At 46.6% G+C, this 20,400-nt stretch overlaps 1 protein-coding gene across 1 annotated transcript in view; it reads right to left on the bottom strand.

Annotated features, from left to right (window-relative positions):
* Window positions 1-20,400, bottom strand: part of CUBN (cubilin) — a 1,794,835-nt gene that overhangs the window by 223,915 nt on the left and 1,550,520 nt on the right. The window contains exon 58 of the mRNA XM_069648353.1: window positions 17,482-17,611. Within this exon, the coding sequence (XP_069504454.1) occupies window positions 17,482-17,611 (130 nt within the window). The remainder of the gene's footprint in view (window positions 1-17,481; window positions 17,612-20,400) is intronic.

Here is a 20,400-nt window from a genome sequence, read left to right as displayed (position 1 = left end):
AGCAGCAATATGCACCGTATCATGTAGCCATGTTTCAGAGAGTGCCAGGATTTCTGGTTCTTGCATGCACATACGATCAGCAATTTCAAAGACATGTTTATCTAGGGAGCGTGTGTTCAGCAACGATATAGTTAGCTGATTATGTGCGAGGATGTCGCTGTCTTTAGGTGTAATTCCAAGAGTGCAATTATTGTCGCAAAGATGCTCTTCCTGATTTGTTATGACCAACCCCATAGTGGGGGAGGGGAAGATTGTGTCGAAGTAGTATCTACGTCATAGACATTTGCCCCCTTAAAATGTTCCCTATCTGCAGGAGAAACGTAATCAGATAGTCTTGGCATAGACAGGTTAGCATGTACTGTAGTCTTTTGTATTATCTGTAAGGGTACAAAGGCATGAATTGGGTCTGTTTTTGCAAACGGCACACAGTTGGTGAGTAATGCCAAGGTTTCAGCATGTTAGTTTGGGGACGAGTTCTTAGGTCTACTGATTTATTTTGCACAATGTAACTTGTGACGCAGATACAGGTAAGAAGCTTTACCTTTAGTGAGCTAGATGTGGATTCCACTGTGAATCGTGAACAGTTGCCGGAGAGGGCGTCTCTGTAAGGTGGCCCACCTTACACTCACCTTGCACAAACTGGCACAAACAGGCTTGGGTGAAGAAGGAGAACTACAAAAGAGCTACACAGGCACAAAAGAATTGTAGTTCTGTTGAGGAATGCAGAGTATTTACGGGTTAAGCTCTATTTCAAATTGCCCGACTGACACAATAAGGTACCAAAGGTACTAAAGACACTTTAAAATAAGCTACAATCCAATGCATACTAAAATGAAAATTATTTTTAAATTGATATTAAAGGAGGAAATATAAAAGCACGGAGGTGAAATAAAAAACAATCTATGAGGAAAGGGTGTAGGAGGAACCCTTATATACCGGCACAAACCGGCTCAGTCAGGCCAGACACTGTCGTGCCAATGGGCAAAGAAGGAGCGCAAAAGAACTATAGAGTGCTGGGAATTGTAGTTCTGTCAGTGCGTGCAGAGTATTCATGAGTGAAACTCTGTTTCAAATCTCCTGACTAATACAATAAAGTATCAAAGGTACAAAAGACACTTTAAAACAAGCTACAATCCAATAGATACTAAAATGAAAATGATTTTAAAATTGATATTAAACAATTGATTATATCAAGACAACGCAAATAGAAAAAGAGCCTGGATGGACAGACAAGATACTTGTGTATCCTTCTGTGGAGGAGGAGCCAAGTACTTCTACTGGAAGTCCCACCCTTATGTTGCCTATATGTAGGGAAATGGAAATTGCGACATGCGCAAAACGAGTGAGGGTACTTATACCGCAAAGAGTTCTTGAAACAAGGTGTCCATTAAACAACCCTATATGTATCTGTGAAGAAATTACAGTCTTCTGAAGAAAGTTCTGGAAGAAGTGTGAACATGAATGAAAGAAAAGACTGGTGACGTCACATGAAGCAGAAATGACGCACCAAGAAGAGATGCTGATGAAGAAGGTGAACTGATGGTATAGAATCTGATGCTGGAGTAAAGAATCGAGCAACATTTTGGGAGCAAAATGAAGATTGCACGTGCAGAGAAGCACTGAAGAAAATACAAAGTCATTTTTATAATTGTACAGATGCTGAAACGCAAGTAGACAAAGGGATCATAAGGCTGACTATATGTAGTGAATAGACTGCAGGCGATGCACCAATAAATATATAAGTGTATATAGAATCTGGATGTTCCACAACGCATTTTAGCAAACTTGGACCACATGAACGAAAGGGCTGAAAGTGTGGCACAGTTGAATAAACAGCTGACGGCAAAGGAAGATTCGTGAACGCTTGGCTGGCCCAGTGTCAAGAGTCGGGGCGCAGAGAGTTTCGTTATCTACTCGAGGAGATACAATAAAACGTGAGAAACACGTCGTGCTCTTGTTGAGGTGTAATGGAAAAACACTAGAAGTGCCAGGTTTTCTTCATTTAATAGTATTAAATATAGCGAAGGAGCTCTAAACGTGGTCTCCTGTCACATGGTCAGATGAAAATAGACTTTGGGTCGAGCTACACCGAGACCAGAAGATAAGGCCATGCTCTCACTCCCTTTTATTCCCAGAGACGAGAGGGTATTGCAAGGCCAAGTTCAAAGACTTCATTGAATGGCAGACAGCAGGAGTGATGATGGATGTTGGGCTAATTTGGTGGGGAAGCACGACCAGGCCACCCCTCCAGCACCTGGGGTACCAGCTTGCATGCTGCTAGCGAGTGGAATATTCCAGAAGGGTACAAGCGTGCCGACCAATTGCAGAGGGCCAAGTAGTAAGGAGCCCTATAGTTTGAGAAGCCAATAGAGCGCTGTGTATTAGTCTGACATGGAAGATGACTTGCATTTGAGGTGGGCTTAATTGTCTACCTGACCTTAGAGATCCAATCACAGTCCCCTTATAGAACGTATGCTGAGATGTTCCCTTTAAGCCTATCACATCCCCTAGGAGTTTTTTCTCATTTTAACAGATAGTATGACATCAGTAGTGACACATTTTTAGTATAAAGTTATTATTTTATATGAAATGTATGAGAGAGAGAACTTGTTGAACAAATTGTGCGGTGTCTGTTGATGTCCGTTGTACTCCCTGTTTTAAATGTTATTAAAACAGTTGTGTTCTTGCCAACTTCCTGAGTTCGTTTGTGATTATTGATTTATGGGTAAGATCTGCATCCCTATCCATCTCATATACTGTTACCTTGTCTTAAAGGACCCATACAGGTTCAATTCCATGGGACAAGACAAAGTAATAATTGAAGATATTAAGAGGATGAATTGCTCTGACAAAACTGAAAGAAATGGAATTCCTGGATGCTAGGAGCGCTCACAGCTGGTAATCTATGGACGAGTGATTACGACCAAAGGATGAGAAGATGGGATGATGTTCTCTGCAGCTCATCCTGTCCACCCTCTCCACCCACACTCCTCCTCTTCCCTCTCCATCTGTGCTTGCTGACCCTCCCTTAGCCACCCTCCCACCATCCTTTTCGTCCTTTCCTCTTTTCACCCCAGACGAGGTTGCTAGACAAGTCCGATCTATGAAAGCCTCTTCAAAACATGTTCATCCCTGTTCCTCTAAAACCATCAAGGACCACATTGACACCCTCGCTCCGGCCCTTGCTGATTTTTGCAACCACTCCTTTGCCTCTGGATTCTTCCCCTCCCTTCTGAAGCATTCCTTTGTGCATCCTCTTCTCAAGAAACCCACAGCTGATCGTTCTTGTCCAGCTAACTATCGCCCAATTTCTATTACTCCCTTTCTTGGCAAACTCCTGGAAAAGTTGGCCATCTCTCAGCTTAACCTTCATTCCAATTCTGTTGGCTGTCTCCGTGACCACCAGTCTGGCTTCAGAGCTGCCAGAAGCACGGAAACTGCTTTCCTAAACATCCGTGAAGATCTGCTCACCAACCTTGACTCTAACATTCCCTCTGTCCTCATCCTACTCGATCTCTCTTCTGCCTTCGACACGGTCAACCATACCATCCTGCTCAACTGTCTCCGTGAAAACCTGGGTATCACTGATCAGGCTCTGGCCTGGCTGACCCTTTTTCTTATCAGATCGACCCTCCCAGGTCCAACTTGGGTCCTTCCTTTCATCTATCTTCCTCTCTACCTGCAGTGTTCCCCAGTGGTCTAACCTCTCGCCCTGGGTTTTCAACCAATACCTGCCAACTCTTGCCCACTGCATTGCCATTTTTATGCTCAAATTTCCAGTGCTACGCTGATGACACTGAACTCATTTTCAGGCTGCCCTCTGCCACCTCCTCTCCCTCTCTCATCTCTGAATGCCTAACTGCCATTCAAGATTGGTGTGCCGCCAATGATCTTTGTCTGAATGCCAGCAAGACGGAGATCCTCCTCATCGGCACACCTTCACCATCCTTTCCCCTCACTCTTTTCCCCTCACTCTCTGGGCGGCCTCCCTTGGCCCTCCTCCTACCCCCACCTGCGAGGCAAAGAACCTCGGGGTCATCTTTGACTCCACCCTTTCCTTCTCCGCCCACATCTCTGAGGTCTCTAAAAAGTCACATTTCCGACTGCACCTCCTCAGAGGTACTCTGCCTTTCCTCTCCTTCCCCCAGAAGCTTATGGTACCTCAAGCTCTGGTTCTCTCTAGCTTGGACTATTGTAACAGCCTCTTTCTAAATCTACCTGCCTCAACTCTCCTCCCTCTGCAACTAATCCAGAACAGGACTGCAAGACTTGTCCTTGGCCTCAAGCCTTGGGATTGTATCTCTCCAGCTCTGAAATCTCTCTACTGGCTCCCAGTGGATGCAAGGATTAAATTCAAAACCCTCTGCATTGTCCACAACGCTTTCTGGGGCCTGGGTCCAAAATACCTTCAGATATCCTCCGCAAATACCTCCTCTCTCAAGCTCTTCGCTCCTCTCCCTCCAACTCTCTCAGGGTCCGTTGTTTTTCTAAGAAACAAGCTGGGGGTAGATCTCTGTCTTTGGCTGGGGCCTCCCTCTGTAACAGCCTCCCTGCCACTCTAAAACCTGAGGAGAACCATCTCTGGTTCCGGAAGCACCTCAAGACCTTCCTCTTTCCTTCTGCCTTCGCTCCCCCTCTCCCCTGCTGATCTGTTCTCTCTTGGCACCGTGCACCTGGGCAACCTCTGTCTTTTGGGCCCAGGTAACTGCTCATCCTGCCACCCTCCTGCACTGCCTCTGGGCCACCCCTTGCACTGGGGTCTGCATCTGTACCCATACACCCCCCCCTTTTTCTTCCTGCACTTATCAGAACTACCCTGTCTGCTGCCTTAAACCTAGCACTTGCAAATTGCTGGCTGCATTACCACTGTTTGCTGCCTTTATTATTTATTTATTGTTATTTATTTGTTTCTCCTCTGCTTCACACTTTCCACCTCTCCCCCTTCCATGCACTTTTCCCCTCCCCCCTCTCCCATGCACTTGCACGTTCTCAATGTCACTGGGCCTAGTAAGATCGCTGTTTTGTTCTCCCCTGTTCCCCTCCCTTGCCTTGTCGTGCTCTGAAACACTTGTGTACGAGCGCGATAGAAATAAAATATCATATCATATCATATCTACTAAGGAAGGAACCAGTGCACGAGGTGAAGAAAGTGAACGATGAGTGACTAAAGTCATGGGCCAAGAACTCTAAACTGCTGACATGGGTAGACGATGAATCAGGTCCAATGGCTGTAGTGCCATTGATTAATGCAACAATGTACTTTCGAAGCAAATGAAAAGTTCAAGTTGGAGAGAATAAAGAGCACAAGAACATTATTGATATCCCAGGAATGAAGAGAGGGACTGCATGTCCGGATGGATCGATGTTGGGCCTGTGGATCCAGAGCATATATGAAGTTGTACAGGAACTGGGAGGAGTATGTTCCATTATACTCCAGCCTTGGTGATTCCCCAGAGTGAACTGAATATTGAGGGATTTCCAAAAGGGGATGAGCACTTGAGAAAAAGAAGGTCACTTGCACTCCGGTGGATGAAAGAGATATTTATTTCTCATTGAAAACAATAAAGGCTTATGAAGACATTCTTGATGAACACAAGTTGTTCTGCAAGGATGCTATGATAATGACATCTACATTTATGCCTAGACTCCAAACAGTAGGGAATGTCAAATGACTCCAGGTAACCAGGTGGGAGCTATCACAGACAATCAACGCCACTATAAAAGGATTTAACGCCATAAAGGAAGAATTGAGGGCCATAAGGTTAATGACCCTCCAGCACAGGTATGTCCTTGACATGATTACATCAATGGAATGAGGTGCTTGCACCAAGGTCGGACCTTCTTGCTGTACTTTCACACCATCTCATGATGGTGAAGACGGGACTCTGATGGATGCTATAACCATGTTGCCAGAAATGCACATGAAAATGGAGGAGGAATCAGAGGCCATTGGAGATGACGATTGGTTCTCATTTCTGTTTACATGGATTCCCAACTGGATAGCAAATATATTCAAGTTCCTTGGAGCAATATTGATGATGATAATGTTTGGATTCTATGTTATAAGGATAATAATTGCACAATGCCAGAAAACAGCAAAGAAAGCAGTGGAAATGAAGATCATTATGGATGTGAACGGTGAAACAGAAGACAATGCACAGACTGAAAGTAACATCAGAGACCGCATAAAAGCAAGTATTGTGGCACCTGAAGGAACAAAGTTCCTGTTCCCAAGAGATCATAAGAATTATGTGGGATGTTGGGTCTTCTGTACCCCTAGTGGAGAATGCAATTACATGACGTGGAGTGTGAACGAACATATAAAAATTGCAGGCACACTGAGAGAGGTGACGAAGATATGGATACCAAAGAAACCCTTATTCAAGAGAAGATCCAAAGAAGCAGGAATACTTAAGAAGGTGGTTGAGGACTCGATCAGAGAGGGAATGTAGATGAGCAGACGTACACATCTGTAGGTGATCCCACCCCCCTACCTCCCCTGTATTGGAGACATGAGACCATGTCCTGTCTAACACCAGCTATTGTACCAATACTGCAGCAAGTATTTTGAAAAAGGTATCCATTAGGACAACCATATTGAATGTACCCCATAAGTTGATGACAGCCTGCAGGAGGAGCTCTGAGAAGGAATATGAGAAAGAGCTAAGAAAATGGACTGATGACGTCATAAGAAAGTGTGCACAACATCCTGAAATACTGAATGAAGACGATGCATGGATCCTAGAGGGGAAATGACAAAGTAAAGAATCAAGTGAACTTTAAGGTGTAAAACAAGAACATTACACAGTAAAAAGGTTCTGTAGAAATCAGAACTATAAAGACTGTAGATATGCTGAAACACACGATAGATCAAGTCATCGTGTAAGCTAGCTACAAGTATTGAATAGAATGCAGGTGCAGCCGCCATTGTACAAAACTGGACATTGGTATCTTGAAATAATAAGCCAAAGAATCATTAAGAGAGAATGGAAGGCTGTGTTGCAGTATTCATTTAAAACATTTAACAGCTTGCAGAATGAACAGAATCGTGGTCTCTTGTCATGTGAGTCCAAGATGGATATAGGGCTTGAACTTGGAGTTCCAGACACGCTAGCGAGTGCCCTCACTCCCGTTGCATTCCCAGGACACGAATACTGTGCAAGGCCACTACAAAGAGAATTTTATGGCAGAAGGCATGGGTGATGAGATATGTTGGGCTAATTGGGTGGTAGGGCAGCCCCATGTCCTAGCTACCTGCACCTGAGTCTTGGCTTACATGCTTCTAATTGAACCGAATGTTCCAGACATGGCACAAGTGTGCCAAACCAATTTCATTAGTCTGTATAACGAAGGACCTTATAGCTTGAGAAACCAATGAAATACTGTTTAACTGATTTTCCTCAAATGACACCTATGAACAGGTAGGCATAAATTGTTCACCTGATATCGGGCAGCCAATAAAAAACCTAGCTCCTATATGATTGTATATCTAGATGTGTGCCTTAACCAATCCCAACCCTTCATAGGTTTTTCACTATTGCCACGTAGCGTAACATCATTCTGATGCATAAAGAAGTATATAATTGTATTTTGTGTGGAAATCGATGAGAATGAGCATATGTCCATTGATTTTCATTGTAACCTCCCTGTTTGAGATAATTGCTAATAAAACAGCAACTTGCCATCTTCTTGAGTTTGTCCGGTTGTTTGAATTATTTGAATTATTTGAATTATTCTGATGTAATTCCATCCAGTAAGAGATGCACGTTCCAAGGGCCATAAGCTCAATCACCTCTCCCCAAAGGGGAGCCACCACTTTTGGGACCAGTGAGGTGACCCCACTACACTTTGCACCCCTTAGGGGTCAGAGTAAGTGGGTTACCTCTGGAGGGAGCTCTCCTTTAGAGGATAGGAAAATCCCAGAGAGGGATTTAAGTTACCATCCCTCCCCCAGACACTAACACCTTTATGGGGTATGTAGGAGGTAAGGTGTATGAGAACCCTATAAACCTTTTATTAATGGCTGGCTTGGCATCTGACACAATCTTTACTGAGTCCTCTTCATGGAAAACAACACAACAGTGAAAAAATCAGCCTCCTTCAGGGACGTCATTTGAGGAACCAATCAGGATCCACAAACCCCACAGAGTTCAATTGTGCCACAGTGCACACAGGGGGCGGGACAGTTAGGAGAGAGCAAATGCCAGACTTTGTGTCAGGCCCAGAAAGAGCTGCACTGGGATCGTGGAACACAGCCCCATGCATGAGTAGCCGCAGCCGTGCAGCAGCCCGAGTGAGAACGGACTACCTCGGAGGGCAGAGGCAGAGCCCCAAGGAGGATCCACCTACAGGTCCCTGCACCAAGCAAGCAAGAACAAAGAGAAGACACCACCTGACAAGGAGTCCAGCTGACAAGTCGTGTAATCGGCTCAGTGGTCAGAGGAGGGATGCATGGACTACACACCCCTCCAGCGAGCACCGCTCCTCAAAAACAGCTACACAGTGGCTCCAGGGGAACAGAGGTGGACAGCAAGGGGAGAATGAATAAGAAGAACCCCAGGTGGGGGGATAATAAAGAAATGCCTGAGTGGGATGGAAGAGAGAAAGAAACCCCATAGTGAGGAGGAAATAGAGAAGTCAGAGAGTGGGTGGAGAAACAGAAAGAAACCCTACAGGGGAGAGAGAGGCAAAGACAGGTCTCAGTGTGTGGAAAAAAATCGAGAAGCCCCAGAGTAAGGAGAGAGGCAAAGACAAGCCCCGGTGTGAGGAAAGAAGCAAAGACATCCCAGAGTGGAGAGAGAGGCAAAGGCAATCCCTAATGTGTGGAAAGAACATGAGCAGCCCCAGAGTGGGGAGGGACACAAAGACAGGAAAAAGGAACCCCAGAGTAGGGAATGAGAAAGAGTGGAACCCCAGAGTCCAGAGCCCCAAACGGAGAAGGTCTGTGAGACTTAAACATTTAAATTAGAAGCTGAGAGACCTGGCTGGAGTCCTGGGACAGCACTTTGCCTTTAATGGTGGCACTTGAGGGAGGCCCTCTTGGCCTCATTCCTCTCCTCCAAGACCATCATTAATGTCCATCTGAATGGCACCATCCTGGTCCAGGGCCCTCAGCCCAATCACCTCCTTTTTGATAGGTGTCTCCCACGTCTTATCAACTACCTTCCTTCTCCTGCTACTCCTACTAGAACCTCTCCGGTTCCTCTGCCACCTCCATGTTCTGCCACCTCTCTGGCACCATCCTCCTCCTCTCTGGCTACTATGTCACTTCCTTCTATCACCTCCACCCACTCTTGGGCCCTCTACCTCTTCTGCAGGGCATTCCTCAATCCTGTACCCCACTACGTAGTCTTTCAAATGTGGCAACCTGCTCCACGTCGCTATTCTCAACTCTCGCTCTGCTGTCAACCACTCCTCTGACATATGTCACCTCCTCGGAGACCTTGACCTGGATGTCCTTGCTCTCACTGCTACTTTCTCTGCTCCTCCCATGCCTACGGTGTCATAATGCCTACCCCCGGGCATCAGGACCAAGCCCATCAGCTCCGGAAGCAGGCATCCAGATACTTACTGAAACCCCAACAGCCCCGGGTGGGGGCTGTTTGGGTTCAGTCATGGCGCCTTAGGCGCCAGGCTCATCATGGAAATCAGTCTTGGCGCCGTAGGTGCCAGGCTCATAGACTTTACTTACCTAATGCAGACCATGCTGCTAGTGAGTCCAAGCCAACGTGAGGCCTGGATGGGACTATTTTTTACTCGGGCGTGGTTCTAGGGAACTTCTTACCTGGAACTAATTTGGAGGCTATTTAAACCACGCCCGAACAACAGCACACGCTTCGCGTTATTCTGCATCCAGCAGCGTAACGCTCACCGTGCCTGCAGTCTGCCTCCAGTCTTCTGCCACGTCTGCCTCGAATCTAGAGCTCCTAAAACCAAGGGGAAAGAAAAGGACAAGATTAGAAAACGAACTATTTCGAATTCCTCACCTGATTTCGGATCCATCTCGCCTCCGGACTTGGAAAGAACATAATTTCAGTACGCGTCGCATCTCCAGCTGCAGCGCCGTGCCATACTCACCAGTCCTCGCAGCATCTTTCAATTCGGCGCTGTCTCCATCATTTCTTTGCCGAACTCCGGCACCTGAGGGACAAAAGAAAACAACAAGGTGAGCCGAGAAAACCAACAAATAAAACACTTATCATCATAGACTTACCTGATTACCACGGAGGCATTATTCTATAACTCTCCACATCTTCATGTGCCGCACCTGCAAAGAGAGAGAGAAAACAACACGTTAAACACCGGCAACATTTACCGGACGGCGTCGGGTAATACAGACTCTTACCTGAGCACCACCAACTGCCACGAGGGGTATCTTCTCACGATTTTAGTTGCAAGACAAGGAAGGAAGGGGGGAACAAGGGTGAATCATCGGAACTCTATGAACTTGATACTTACCGAACGTTGCCAGGAACCTCAGAGTCAATACTCTCTGGAACTCTCCCCCCGCCTTCAAAACCAGTGAAGTAACTGGCATCCACGCGCCCGTGCAATCCACACAGGATGGAGAGCTCATCATTTAAAAACATAAGGTGAGGTTCCAAAAAGGGGATATTGGAGGTGACAAGAAGGGAGAACGAGAACAGTGGGAGGGGGCTATCACTCATATCCACGGGTGGCTAAATCCCTTTCTCCACTTGCAGGAGAATACTTCTATGGATCAAGCAGACGAGATAAGGCGGGCCAGTCCAGATAGTCATCTCGGTACTATGCATCACGTTGGTGGAGACCGCAGCTGTCCGGGTCCGATCGACGCCCCTGTGGGAAACAGGTGAGCGTAACATCGGTTGACTCACACTCTGACACAACCCTCTCTAACCTGCATCTTTCTATCGCCAACACTCTGGATGTCCTTACCCCTGTCATGAGAATCCAGCTGAAGCTGACCTCCAAGTGAAACTCTTGGTATGACTCCGACCTCATCACCCTAAAACGCAAGTGTAGGGTGGTTGAGAGGAAGTGGAGGGCATCAGGCGCATCCTCTGACAAACTGTCCTGCGGCCTGCTCCAAAGACAATACAGACTTTCTGTCCTGTCCAAGAAGAGAGCCCATATCCAAGCCTGCATCTCTGCGGCCTCTAACAACACAGCTAAACTCTTTAAAATCTGCAAGGAGCTGGCTTTTCCTTCTGCAGTCAACTACCTCTCCTGTTCCCTCTGTATGGCTCTGGCTTCACACTTGACCACTAACACTCAGGACATCCTGTCATCTCTATCCTCTTCCTCTCGCTCTACCTCTCTCGGCCCCCCTCTAGCCGCATCTTCCTCTCCTCCTCCTTTCTCCTCTTTCTCTGTGACTACACATGACAAGGTTTGTAGACAGGTCTGATATCTGAAAGTGGCGTCAAGACAGGTCCTCACCTGCTCCTCCAGAACCATCAAGGACCACATTAACACCTTCACTCCAGCCTTGGATGATTTCTGCAATCACTCTTTTGCCACTGGAGCTTTCCCCCCTGTCCTCAATCACTCCCTTGTCCACTTCCTCCTTAAAAAGCATTCTGCCAATCATACCTGCCTGGCAAACTATCGCCCAAACTCTATCACTCCTTTAGTGGGCAAACTCCTGGAAAAGCTGCCCATCTCCCAGCTTACTCTCCACATTGAATCTGTTGGTTGTCTCCATGACCATCAGCCTGGCTTCAGAGCTGCCAGAGGCACAGAAACTGCTCTCCGGAACACCCGTGAAGATCTGCTCACTAATCTCGATTCAAGCCTTCTTTCTGTCCTCATCCTCCTTGAACTTTCCTCTGATTTTGACATGGTTAATCATGCCATCCTGATCAATTGACTCCATGAGAACCTGGGCATCACGGATCAGGCCCTGGAGAGGTTCCTCCTTTGCTCTTGACTGACCCTCCCAGGTCCAACTTGGGTCCTTTCTCTCCTTCCTCTCCACCACCTCTCTCTCCACATGTGGTGTTCCACAGGGCTCTTACCTAGCTCTTTAAGGACTACTTGGCCCATTTGGCCCACCTTATCTCTACCTTCTCCTCTAATTTTCAGTGTTATGCTGATGACGCTCAACTCTATTTCAGGCTCCCTTCAGCCTCCTCTCCTCTCTCGCTCATTCCTGACTGTCTTTCCGCAACTCAGGATTGGTGCACCTCCAACGATCTCTGCCTTAATGCCACTTAGAATGAGATCCTTTTCATTGGGACCCCTGCTCCTGCTTTCCCTCTCTCACTCTGTCCACCCTCCTTGGGCCCTCTTCCTTCACCTTCCTGTGAGGCAAAAAAACCTTGGTGTCATCTTCAACTGCACTGTTGTCCTTCTCTCCTCACATCACAGACCTTGCCAATAAGGCCCAGTACCAGCTGCACCTCCTCAGAGGTATTCTTCCTTTTCTCGCTTTCCCCCAGAAGCTCACTGTCTCCAGAGCCCTCGTTCTCTCTAGGCTGGACTACTGTAACAGCCTATTTCTCAATCTGCCTTCCTCTACTCTCTGCCCTCTGCAACTACTCCAGAACAGGACTGCAAGACTTATCCTTGGCTTCAAGCCCAGGCACTGTATCTCTCCAGCCCTGAAATCTCTCCACTGGCTCCCGGGGGCTGCAAGGATCAAGTTCAAGACCCACAGCTTCGTCCCCAAGGTTTTCTGGGGCTGGGGCCTGCACTACATCCAACCCTTTCTTCCAAAATACCTTCCTTCTCAAGCCCTTTGCTAAGCCACCTTTAACTCTCCGAGGGTCAGACGCTTCTCCAGGCAGAGAGTGGGGGGTATATGTATCTCCTCTGCAGGTGATTTCTTCTCAAATGGCCCCCCTGCCCCTCTCAAACTTGAACCGGACCACCTGATGTTCCGGAAGCAGCTCAAGACCTTCCTTTTTGCCTTTCTCTCTCTCTATCCCCTGCTGACCTACCTGTCAGCTTTGCTGACTAGTGGCCTGGCTAAACTCAGAGTCGAACTGCGCACCAGGCTCCTCCACAACCAGTTGCCCCTGCACTGCCTTTGGTCCTACCATGCACTTCGGGCTGTAACTGTAATCCTACAGACTCCTGCCTCCTCGCACTTAGCCTGAGCCACCCTGTTCTTGCTGCACTTATTGAACAATGCGTCCCTGATTGCACTTCCTCTTTCCCTCTCCCTTGCACTTCCCCTTCTCCCTCCCCCCTGCACTTAGTGGCAATCGCACTTGCATGATCTGAATGACACAAGACCTAGTAAGACCCTATTTTTTCTCCTTCCTCTGTCTTCCCTCCCTTTTCTTGTCGTGTCTAGAAACACTTGTGTACGCGTTATAAATTACTTATATCATATCATATCATATCATATAGCATATCATATATAGATGCATCCATATACATCTCAGCAGTGCCCTGTGAAATACATTGTTAGGATGCCTGTGTCTACAATATATTCCAGCAGTGCCTTTTATTCCAGCAGTGCCCTGTAAAAACACAATGTGCCTCATTACCGGTCCAGCCGTAACCCTGTCGGTGCTACCGGTGGGTTGCCACCGGACCTGTAATAATTTACTGGCGCCTCACTTCCTGGTGCCACTGGGCTATTACAAGTCTGGCGGCCGGGAAGTCAGGTACTGGTACATTTCTTTATCACCATTCCCATAAAGTCCTATTGGACTCTATGGAAGTGGGGACACGAGAGCACCGGCACTGTTAGCAACAGTACCAGTGCTCCTGTGACAAGTCTTCCTACCTTGGCCGCTGCATCCAGCAGGGTCAGACCTGTTGGGCAGAGCGGCTCTGTCAGGCAGACTTGTAGTTTGCCGGTCTGGAAACAAGGGGGCTAGTGAGCTTACCTGCACCCTTGTTTCCGGACCTGCAAACATGTAATGAGGCCCAATGTCATGATGCCCACCAATATGTGTCATCAGTGTCCTGTAAACACATTTTCCTGTTGAAAATGCCACAAGAATAAGTCAACTTTGTCACAGGCACATGCATGCTTCTAACACACATGAACAGATGCACACATACAGGCGTGCATCCCCACTCACAGATGCTGTCATGTCCTGGGGATGTACAAAACCTCAAGTTAATGTAAAAGCTCAATGAAAGGGTATTACTTTTATAAGAAGCTCTGTGACCTGTCCCTACATCTATGAGAATATGTCCTTCATTTCTTCTCCCCGACCGCCTTCGATTCAGCATCACCTTTTGAAGAAACAGTCACTAACAGTGTCTGGGATTGATAGTGTCCATCACTTCTTCATTGGCTTTCATTGGGTCATTGTTGGTTGTTCTGGGTCTGGTATGGATGCCATGTAGGTCTCCAGGAGTTGTAGAATACCTGGAAACATTTCCCTGGTGCCTTGGATAGTCTTGGCGGTTTTATGTTATTTCATCAGTTTTTTTTTTCATCAAGGAAGAATTCATCACATTTTTTGGTCGGTCATTTTACCGTCAATTTATTACCCAAACCCTCCTCCCCCACATACATCTGCAGTAAAATGCAGTGGAAAAAAAGTCTTCAAATTATCCCACGATGGAAAATCCTGCGATGAAATCTTCCTATCCAGTCTTGACAGGGGTCATTAACACAGTTGGACACTAGGGATGGCCAGCTCTACCCTTCTCTTTGTCATACGACTACAACTTTCCAGTTTCTAGACTAAGGTATTGGTGGCCTTGTCTTCAAGACTAGAAACATCTTGAGTGGTCTGCTGTTTATGGGAGGCCACTGATAAAGGTCACCTCCCCCTTTGTAACTTTCGGTTCTCCCCCCCCTGCATGGTGTATGCACCTTGTCTCTTCTTTCCACTCTTTGGCCCTCATTACGAGTCAGGCGGTGGACCTCTGTAACTCACCGACTCCGCCATGGTGGATGGCGGAATTACCGCCCCATTCCAAGGTTGGCGGGCGGTAATTCCCCATTCACCATGGCCCCTTCCCCATCCCCATTTTTGCCCCCATAGGGCATAATGGGAATGGGGAAGGCGCTAATTACGGCACCGTAAATTACGGTGCCGTAATTAGCTCCAAAGTCCCTTTGCGGGTTGGATTTTTAACGCCTGCAGGCGTTAAACACCAACCGGCAAAGGGACACTTGTAATCAGGCGTTAAGGGTTTAAAGGCGCCGACGCTCTTTACGGCGCCGTTAACCCCTTAACGCCTGACTTGTAATGAGGGCCTTTATCTCTTCCCCTCACCTAATAATGTCTTCTGTTATTTCAGCGCTCTGAGACCTATGGGTGTGTAGTGATATATAAGAAATAAATTATTATTATTATTATTATCGCTTCACCTCACTCTTTATTCTCTCCTGCTGCTCCACTCTGCTCTTTACAATCCCCACCTCCTCCAATCTCTCTCCTCTCCCTCACCTACTCTCCTCTGCTTCGACTCTCCTCTCTTCTTCCTCCTCCTGACTGCCTCTCATCTTCTTATTGTTGCCTCTTCTTTCCTTCTCCTCCTCTCTGATCTATCTCATCTCCACCTCATCCTCTCTGCTGTCTCTCCTCTCCTTGTCTCCAATCTCGTTCATGTCTTTCATCTCCTTGCTTTTAGCGCCACTCGTTCCTGCACCTGTTCCTGCACCAGTATCGCACTCATGACTGCCGCACCCGCTCACAATCACCAGGTCCCTTTATAGTCCTGCAGATGTGGACTTGTGGGATGTCATTTCTTGATGGTGCTTAGCTCGCAATGTGGTGGAAACAAGACCTGTGCAGGTTGTAACCTGTGGGAGCTACTGTTTCTCCACCTGTGGTTCAATGACTTACATACCGCCCTGTGGCGTTGCAAGCCAAAGCTACTAAGCATGCATCCGCCTTCTTTGATTTAATCAGAGGTGAACACTTGTTCGAAGCAGCCCACTAGAGCCACTGCATCCTCCATCCATCCTCTTGCTCTGCTAGGTATCACTGTGGTGTCTATATCTGACATGTGGTCCTGTGATTGTCAGTGGTGGCAGGCTTGCAATTTACATGATAGTCTTCCCAACAGCTGCTGAATTTCTCGATACATTAGTACTTCTCAGGTGGCAACAGATATGTAATTCAAGTCTGGCAGTTTCACTGGATTCCTCCCTGGTACCTGCAGAGAAGGTGGTGGTTCCGGGCCACAAGGAACACCCCAGACCCATCCATGAACATGTGACTTCATCATAACACCAACTCTTGATCACATACACACCTTTCTCACACCCACCATGTTTTACTTACCTACTTATCACCTAGGCATTGTCAACCAGTTACTCTGCTCTGCTATCCCGCACCAGCAAACAGGAAGCATAGGGAGGCTAACGTTTTAGAGCCCTGGGCAAGCAGACCTTGTGTCTGTCTCGGAGGCTGCAAGCATGAAGCCCAAAACCACAGCAATCGACCTTGCTATGAGAAGGGGAAACAGGACTGCTCCCTCGCATGCAGGAAAGCATATAGTACTGCATGCCTGGCTGGGGGAGCTGTAGGCCACAGTCTCACATGGACTATTGACAGCTTTGGATTTCTGGAGAGAGGGGACGCTTCTCCCTAACTGATTGTCCTTTCTGTGCGTTCCACCGCAGTGCATTGAATTGGTGCCCATCTCCCTATTAAGAACTAACAACCCCTGCCAATGGCCCTTACTTCGCTCGGGGCCATTAACTTGTTTTGCAGGTAATTAAGTGCAGTTGTTGTTTACACTTGCAAGTTCCAATGCTAAATTGTTGTTCTTGATTTACTTCTGCTAATTCTCTGCACTTTTCAACAATTAGACATATTGTTCTCTGTTAATACTGATTTGTTGTTGATCATTCTGTTCAAATCTTATATCAGTAAACTGCATCCAAGGCGCCATGAAGCCCTCCCATTACAAGGCATGACACTGAAGCATGCAAGCGAAGAGCTGCAAATCACAGGGCACTGCTTCCTCCCTCTGTGAAAAGATTTAACTCCACCTTTCATGCGAGAGCTGCAGCTATCAGGGCACTGCTTCCTCACTCTGTGAAAAGACTTGACTCCACCTTTAATGCGAGAGCTGCAGCTAGCAGGGCACTGCTTCCTCACTCTGTGAAGAGACTTGACTCCACCTTCCATGCAAGAGCAGCAGCTCAGAGAGTACTGCTACCTGACTCTGTGAAAAGACTTGACTCCACCTTTCATGCGAGAGCTGCAGCTAGCAGGGCACTGCTTCCTCACTCTGTGAAGAGACTTGACTCCACCTTCCATGCAAGAGCAGCAGCTCAGAGAGTACTGCTACCTGACTCTGTGAAAAGACTTGACTCCACCTTTCATGGGAGAGCCCTCCTTTGGAATAAAGCATGGTTATACATATATCTTTGATGTTGGGGAAATATCTTGCTTCTTGATTATTATGATTGTTTTTAACATTGTCTGTTTTCCATTGTCATAAATGGTAATCGTCATTGCTGTTGTAATGCCTGCATATGTGCACTAATAATATGGAATCATATTCATTTAATGAAAATGTTATCAGACATGTAACATTATTTCTTATTACAACACTCCAATAACCTACTTGAGCTCCACAACTCTGTTGGGTTCCACTGTGATGCGATAGGTGCAGTTCATGTTGTTGTGGTACTCAGTGAAAGAGTACGTGGGGCTGCTTATTACACCAAAGGTGGCATTAAAGGTGCCTCCACATGCTGCAATGAAAAAGAGACAACACAGAAAAAAATACTTCACTTAAATTACAGATTCAAGTTCTGGATGAGAAATTGCTAGGGCAACTTTTTTGAGCTTTTTTCTCAGTATTTATTAATAATGTATTTTGCATGCAGGTATTCAAAATATGCCAATGTGCCCTCTACTTTCTATTCCCAAACCACACACAATCCAAGTTGTATTTACCCTCTATTGGAGGAACTGTTAATATTATACTGAGATTATACAATGCATTTGCTTTCAAAGTCCCACAGACCTCTTCATCAGATGTGAGTCCCAGAGTGAAATGAGTGTTGCAAAGAATGGTGGGAATTTCCTTTGCACAGGAAAAGAAGGACATTGCCCCTTTAAACTGCAATGGATGGAGGAAGTGTATGTATACAATGGAGTCTTACGATGTCCCCCCTATCTTCAGAGCAATACACCTGGGACCAGGATAGTCGTGTCATTCTCTTCTTTGCAATCAATTCACAATGCTCACAGTGCCCTTGAAATATAAGATATAATAAATATAGGAATGGCAACGACACAATTTCCAAGCAGGGTGCTGTGTTCCGCATTTACTGTACTTCACGCATAGGGCCCTCGTTCGGAGTTGGGTAGTAACAATGAACTCAGTGGTTTATGCCAAATACCACTGAGTTTACCAACCACCAAATTCAGGGTTGGGTGAAATACCAGAAGCAGCTACCAATAGGAATACAGTTGGACTTCATGCTGAAAGTCTGGCTAATTCTACCTCCTTCTGGAGGTAAAAACTCCAAAGTGCCCCCCCACCCTCGCCACACACATGTGTTTGACTTTTTTAACTGTACAGAAAGGGAGATAGTGTGCACTTTCCTTCGATACAGTCAAGCAATGTACAGACTGTGCCATTGCCAAGGGGTGAGCAGCCGCCCTCACTGCAGTGCCCACGGAATGCATTAAAGGGTCGGAATTGACCCTTTTGTGAATTACAAAATGTGCAGTAATGGTAAGAGCCACTATTGTACACTGTCCATTTTGACCTTCACCTTAAAAAAAATGCATTTTGAGGTTGTTTCTAAAAGAAGTGGTATTTGAAGGCGGTAACTTCCTGTGGAGGTATTTCATTAGGTAAATCCACCAAACTCTGAATGAAGCCCTATATAGTGTAAAGTAGCGTATAGGTATGTTTAACAGCCCATTACTGCAACCAAAGTTCAGTGTTTCTAATGTTTCTCTGCATCCCCTTCTCGACCACGCCCATAAAATCAGCTGCAGTGATCACAGAGCCAATTAGCTTTCAGATTGATAACTTGCAACAATACGCCAACTAAAGCACGAAGGCCAAGACAAGTGCATGTGTTTTGGGGTCTCTATGAATTATGGGGGGCATACATGGATTTCACTGCAATTCTTTTCTTTGCAGTTATTTCTTGCATTGGAAGAGCTTCACAACATTGGACTATCTGTAGGTCCACGTCAGTTTCAATTGTATTCTTTAATTTTGTGGGGTTATATAGCAAATGTGTTGGCAGGTTTTGCATCTCCAAACATTGCATCGGTATGTTCCAAGTTGTATTGTTCCTGATCTAGTGGAAATGCACTTGTGGTCAGGGACGATAGATCTATTGGTTGTTTGTATGCAGTTTCCTTGAAAATGCCCCTCAGCTCATCATTTATTTATTTTATCTAATTGGTTGTTCATAACGTGCCTAATACCGTTCCTGAGTTTGGTTTCTAAGCGCAGATATGGGATGCTCTGCGTGGTCTTGCTTCCAAGACCAGGGTGTTGGCCCTGTGCTATCCTCCATTCACCCTCTCATCCCATTATCTCTGCTGAATATGGGTTGTAGCTCCTAGAAAACTGTGCTCAATTGTCTAAATGCTAAGTAATAAGTGATCACCAAGGGTGTATCTTTGCAGTTCTGTTGTCCGTATTTTGTAGCATGTTGTCTCTTGGTATTTCCTATGCACAATCAAATCCCCTGTCATTGGGCCTCATTACGAGGTTGGAGGCAGCCATGGCGCTATTAGCACCATGGCTGCCTCCAAAATCGTTCTGACTTCGGTCTGGTGGATGGTGCGATTACCGGTCCATTCCGAGGTCGGAGGGACCGGTAATTCCCCATTCACCAGAGCCATTCCCCTTCCCATTTGAGCCCCCATAGGGCTCAATGGGAAGGGGGAAGGCGGCAAAACGGTACCGCAAATTGCGGTACCATTATTGACCCCGGCATCCCTTTGCGGGTCCCGTCCTTAACGGCTGGTAAAACCAGGCATTAAGGAAGGACCCGCAAAGGGAACTCGTAGTAGGGCGGTAAGGGATTACCGGCACAGGTGCTCTTACCGGTGCCGGTAATCCCTTACCACCCACCTCGTAATGAGGCCCATTGTGTCTTGCTAAGCAAATCTTTTTTGAAAAGGATGCATGGAGTATGGTGAGTTGCTTTTCTTTGTGTTTCTGTTTGACCTATACGTAATAGTGCTGTCCTAGCAGTGTACCAGTAGATTTACAACATTTTAAATATCTGTTAACTAGCTGGGGTACCCGGCATTGCCGAAGTCCTGATCGAGTGGTGTCTCATGTGCCCTGGAGGATGTTGGTCTTGTCCTCTTGTCGGCAAGCCTTGCTTCCGTTTGCTCTGGTGTATCATGTGCCCTGGAGGACGTTGCTCTTGTCCTCATGTAAGCAAGTCTTGCTTCCGTTTGTTCTGGCATCTCATTTGCTCTGGAGAAGGTCTTGATATTGATTTTCGCTTTGCATCAGGTGGAGCTTTTCCAAGTGATGTGCGTTTTTTGTGCGGCA

The sequence above is a fragment of the Ambystoma mexicanum genome, chromosome 2q (genome assembly GCF_040938575.1).
Source record: "Ambystoma mexicanum isolate Mex_15411 chromosome 2q, UKY_AmexF1_1, whole genome shotgun sequence".
NCBI lineage: Eukaryota > Metazoa > Chordata > Amphibia > Caudata > Ambystomatidae > Ambystoma > Ambystoma mexicanum.
This window is presented reverse-complemented; position numbering and strand designations above follow the sequence as displayed.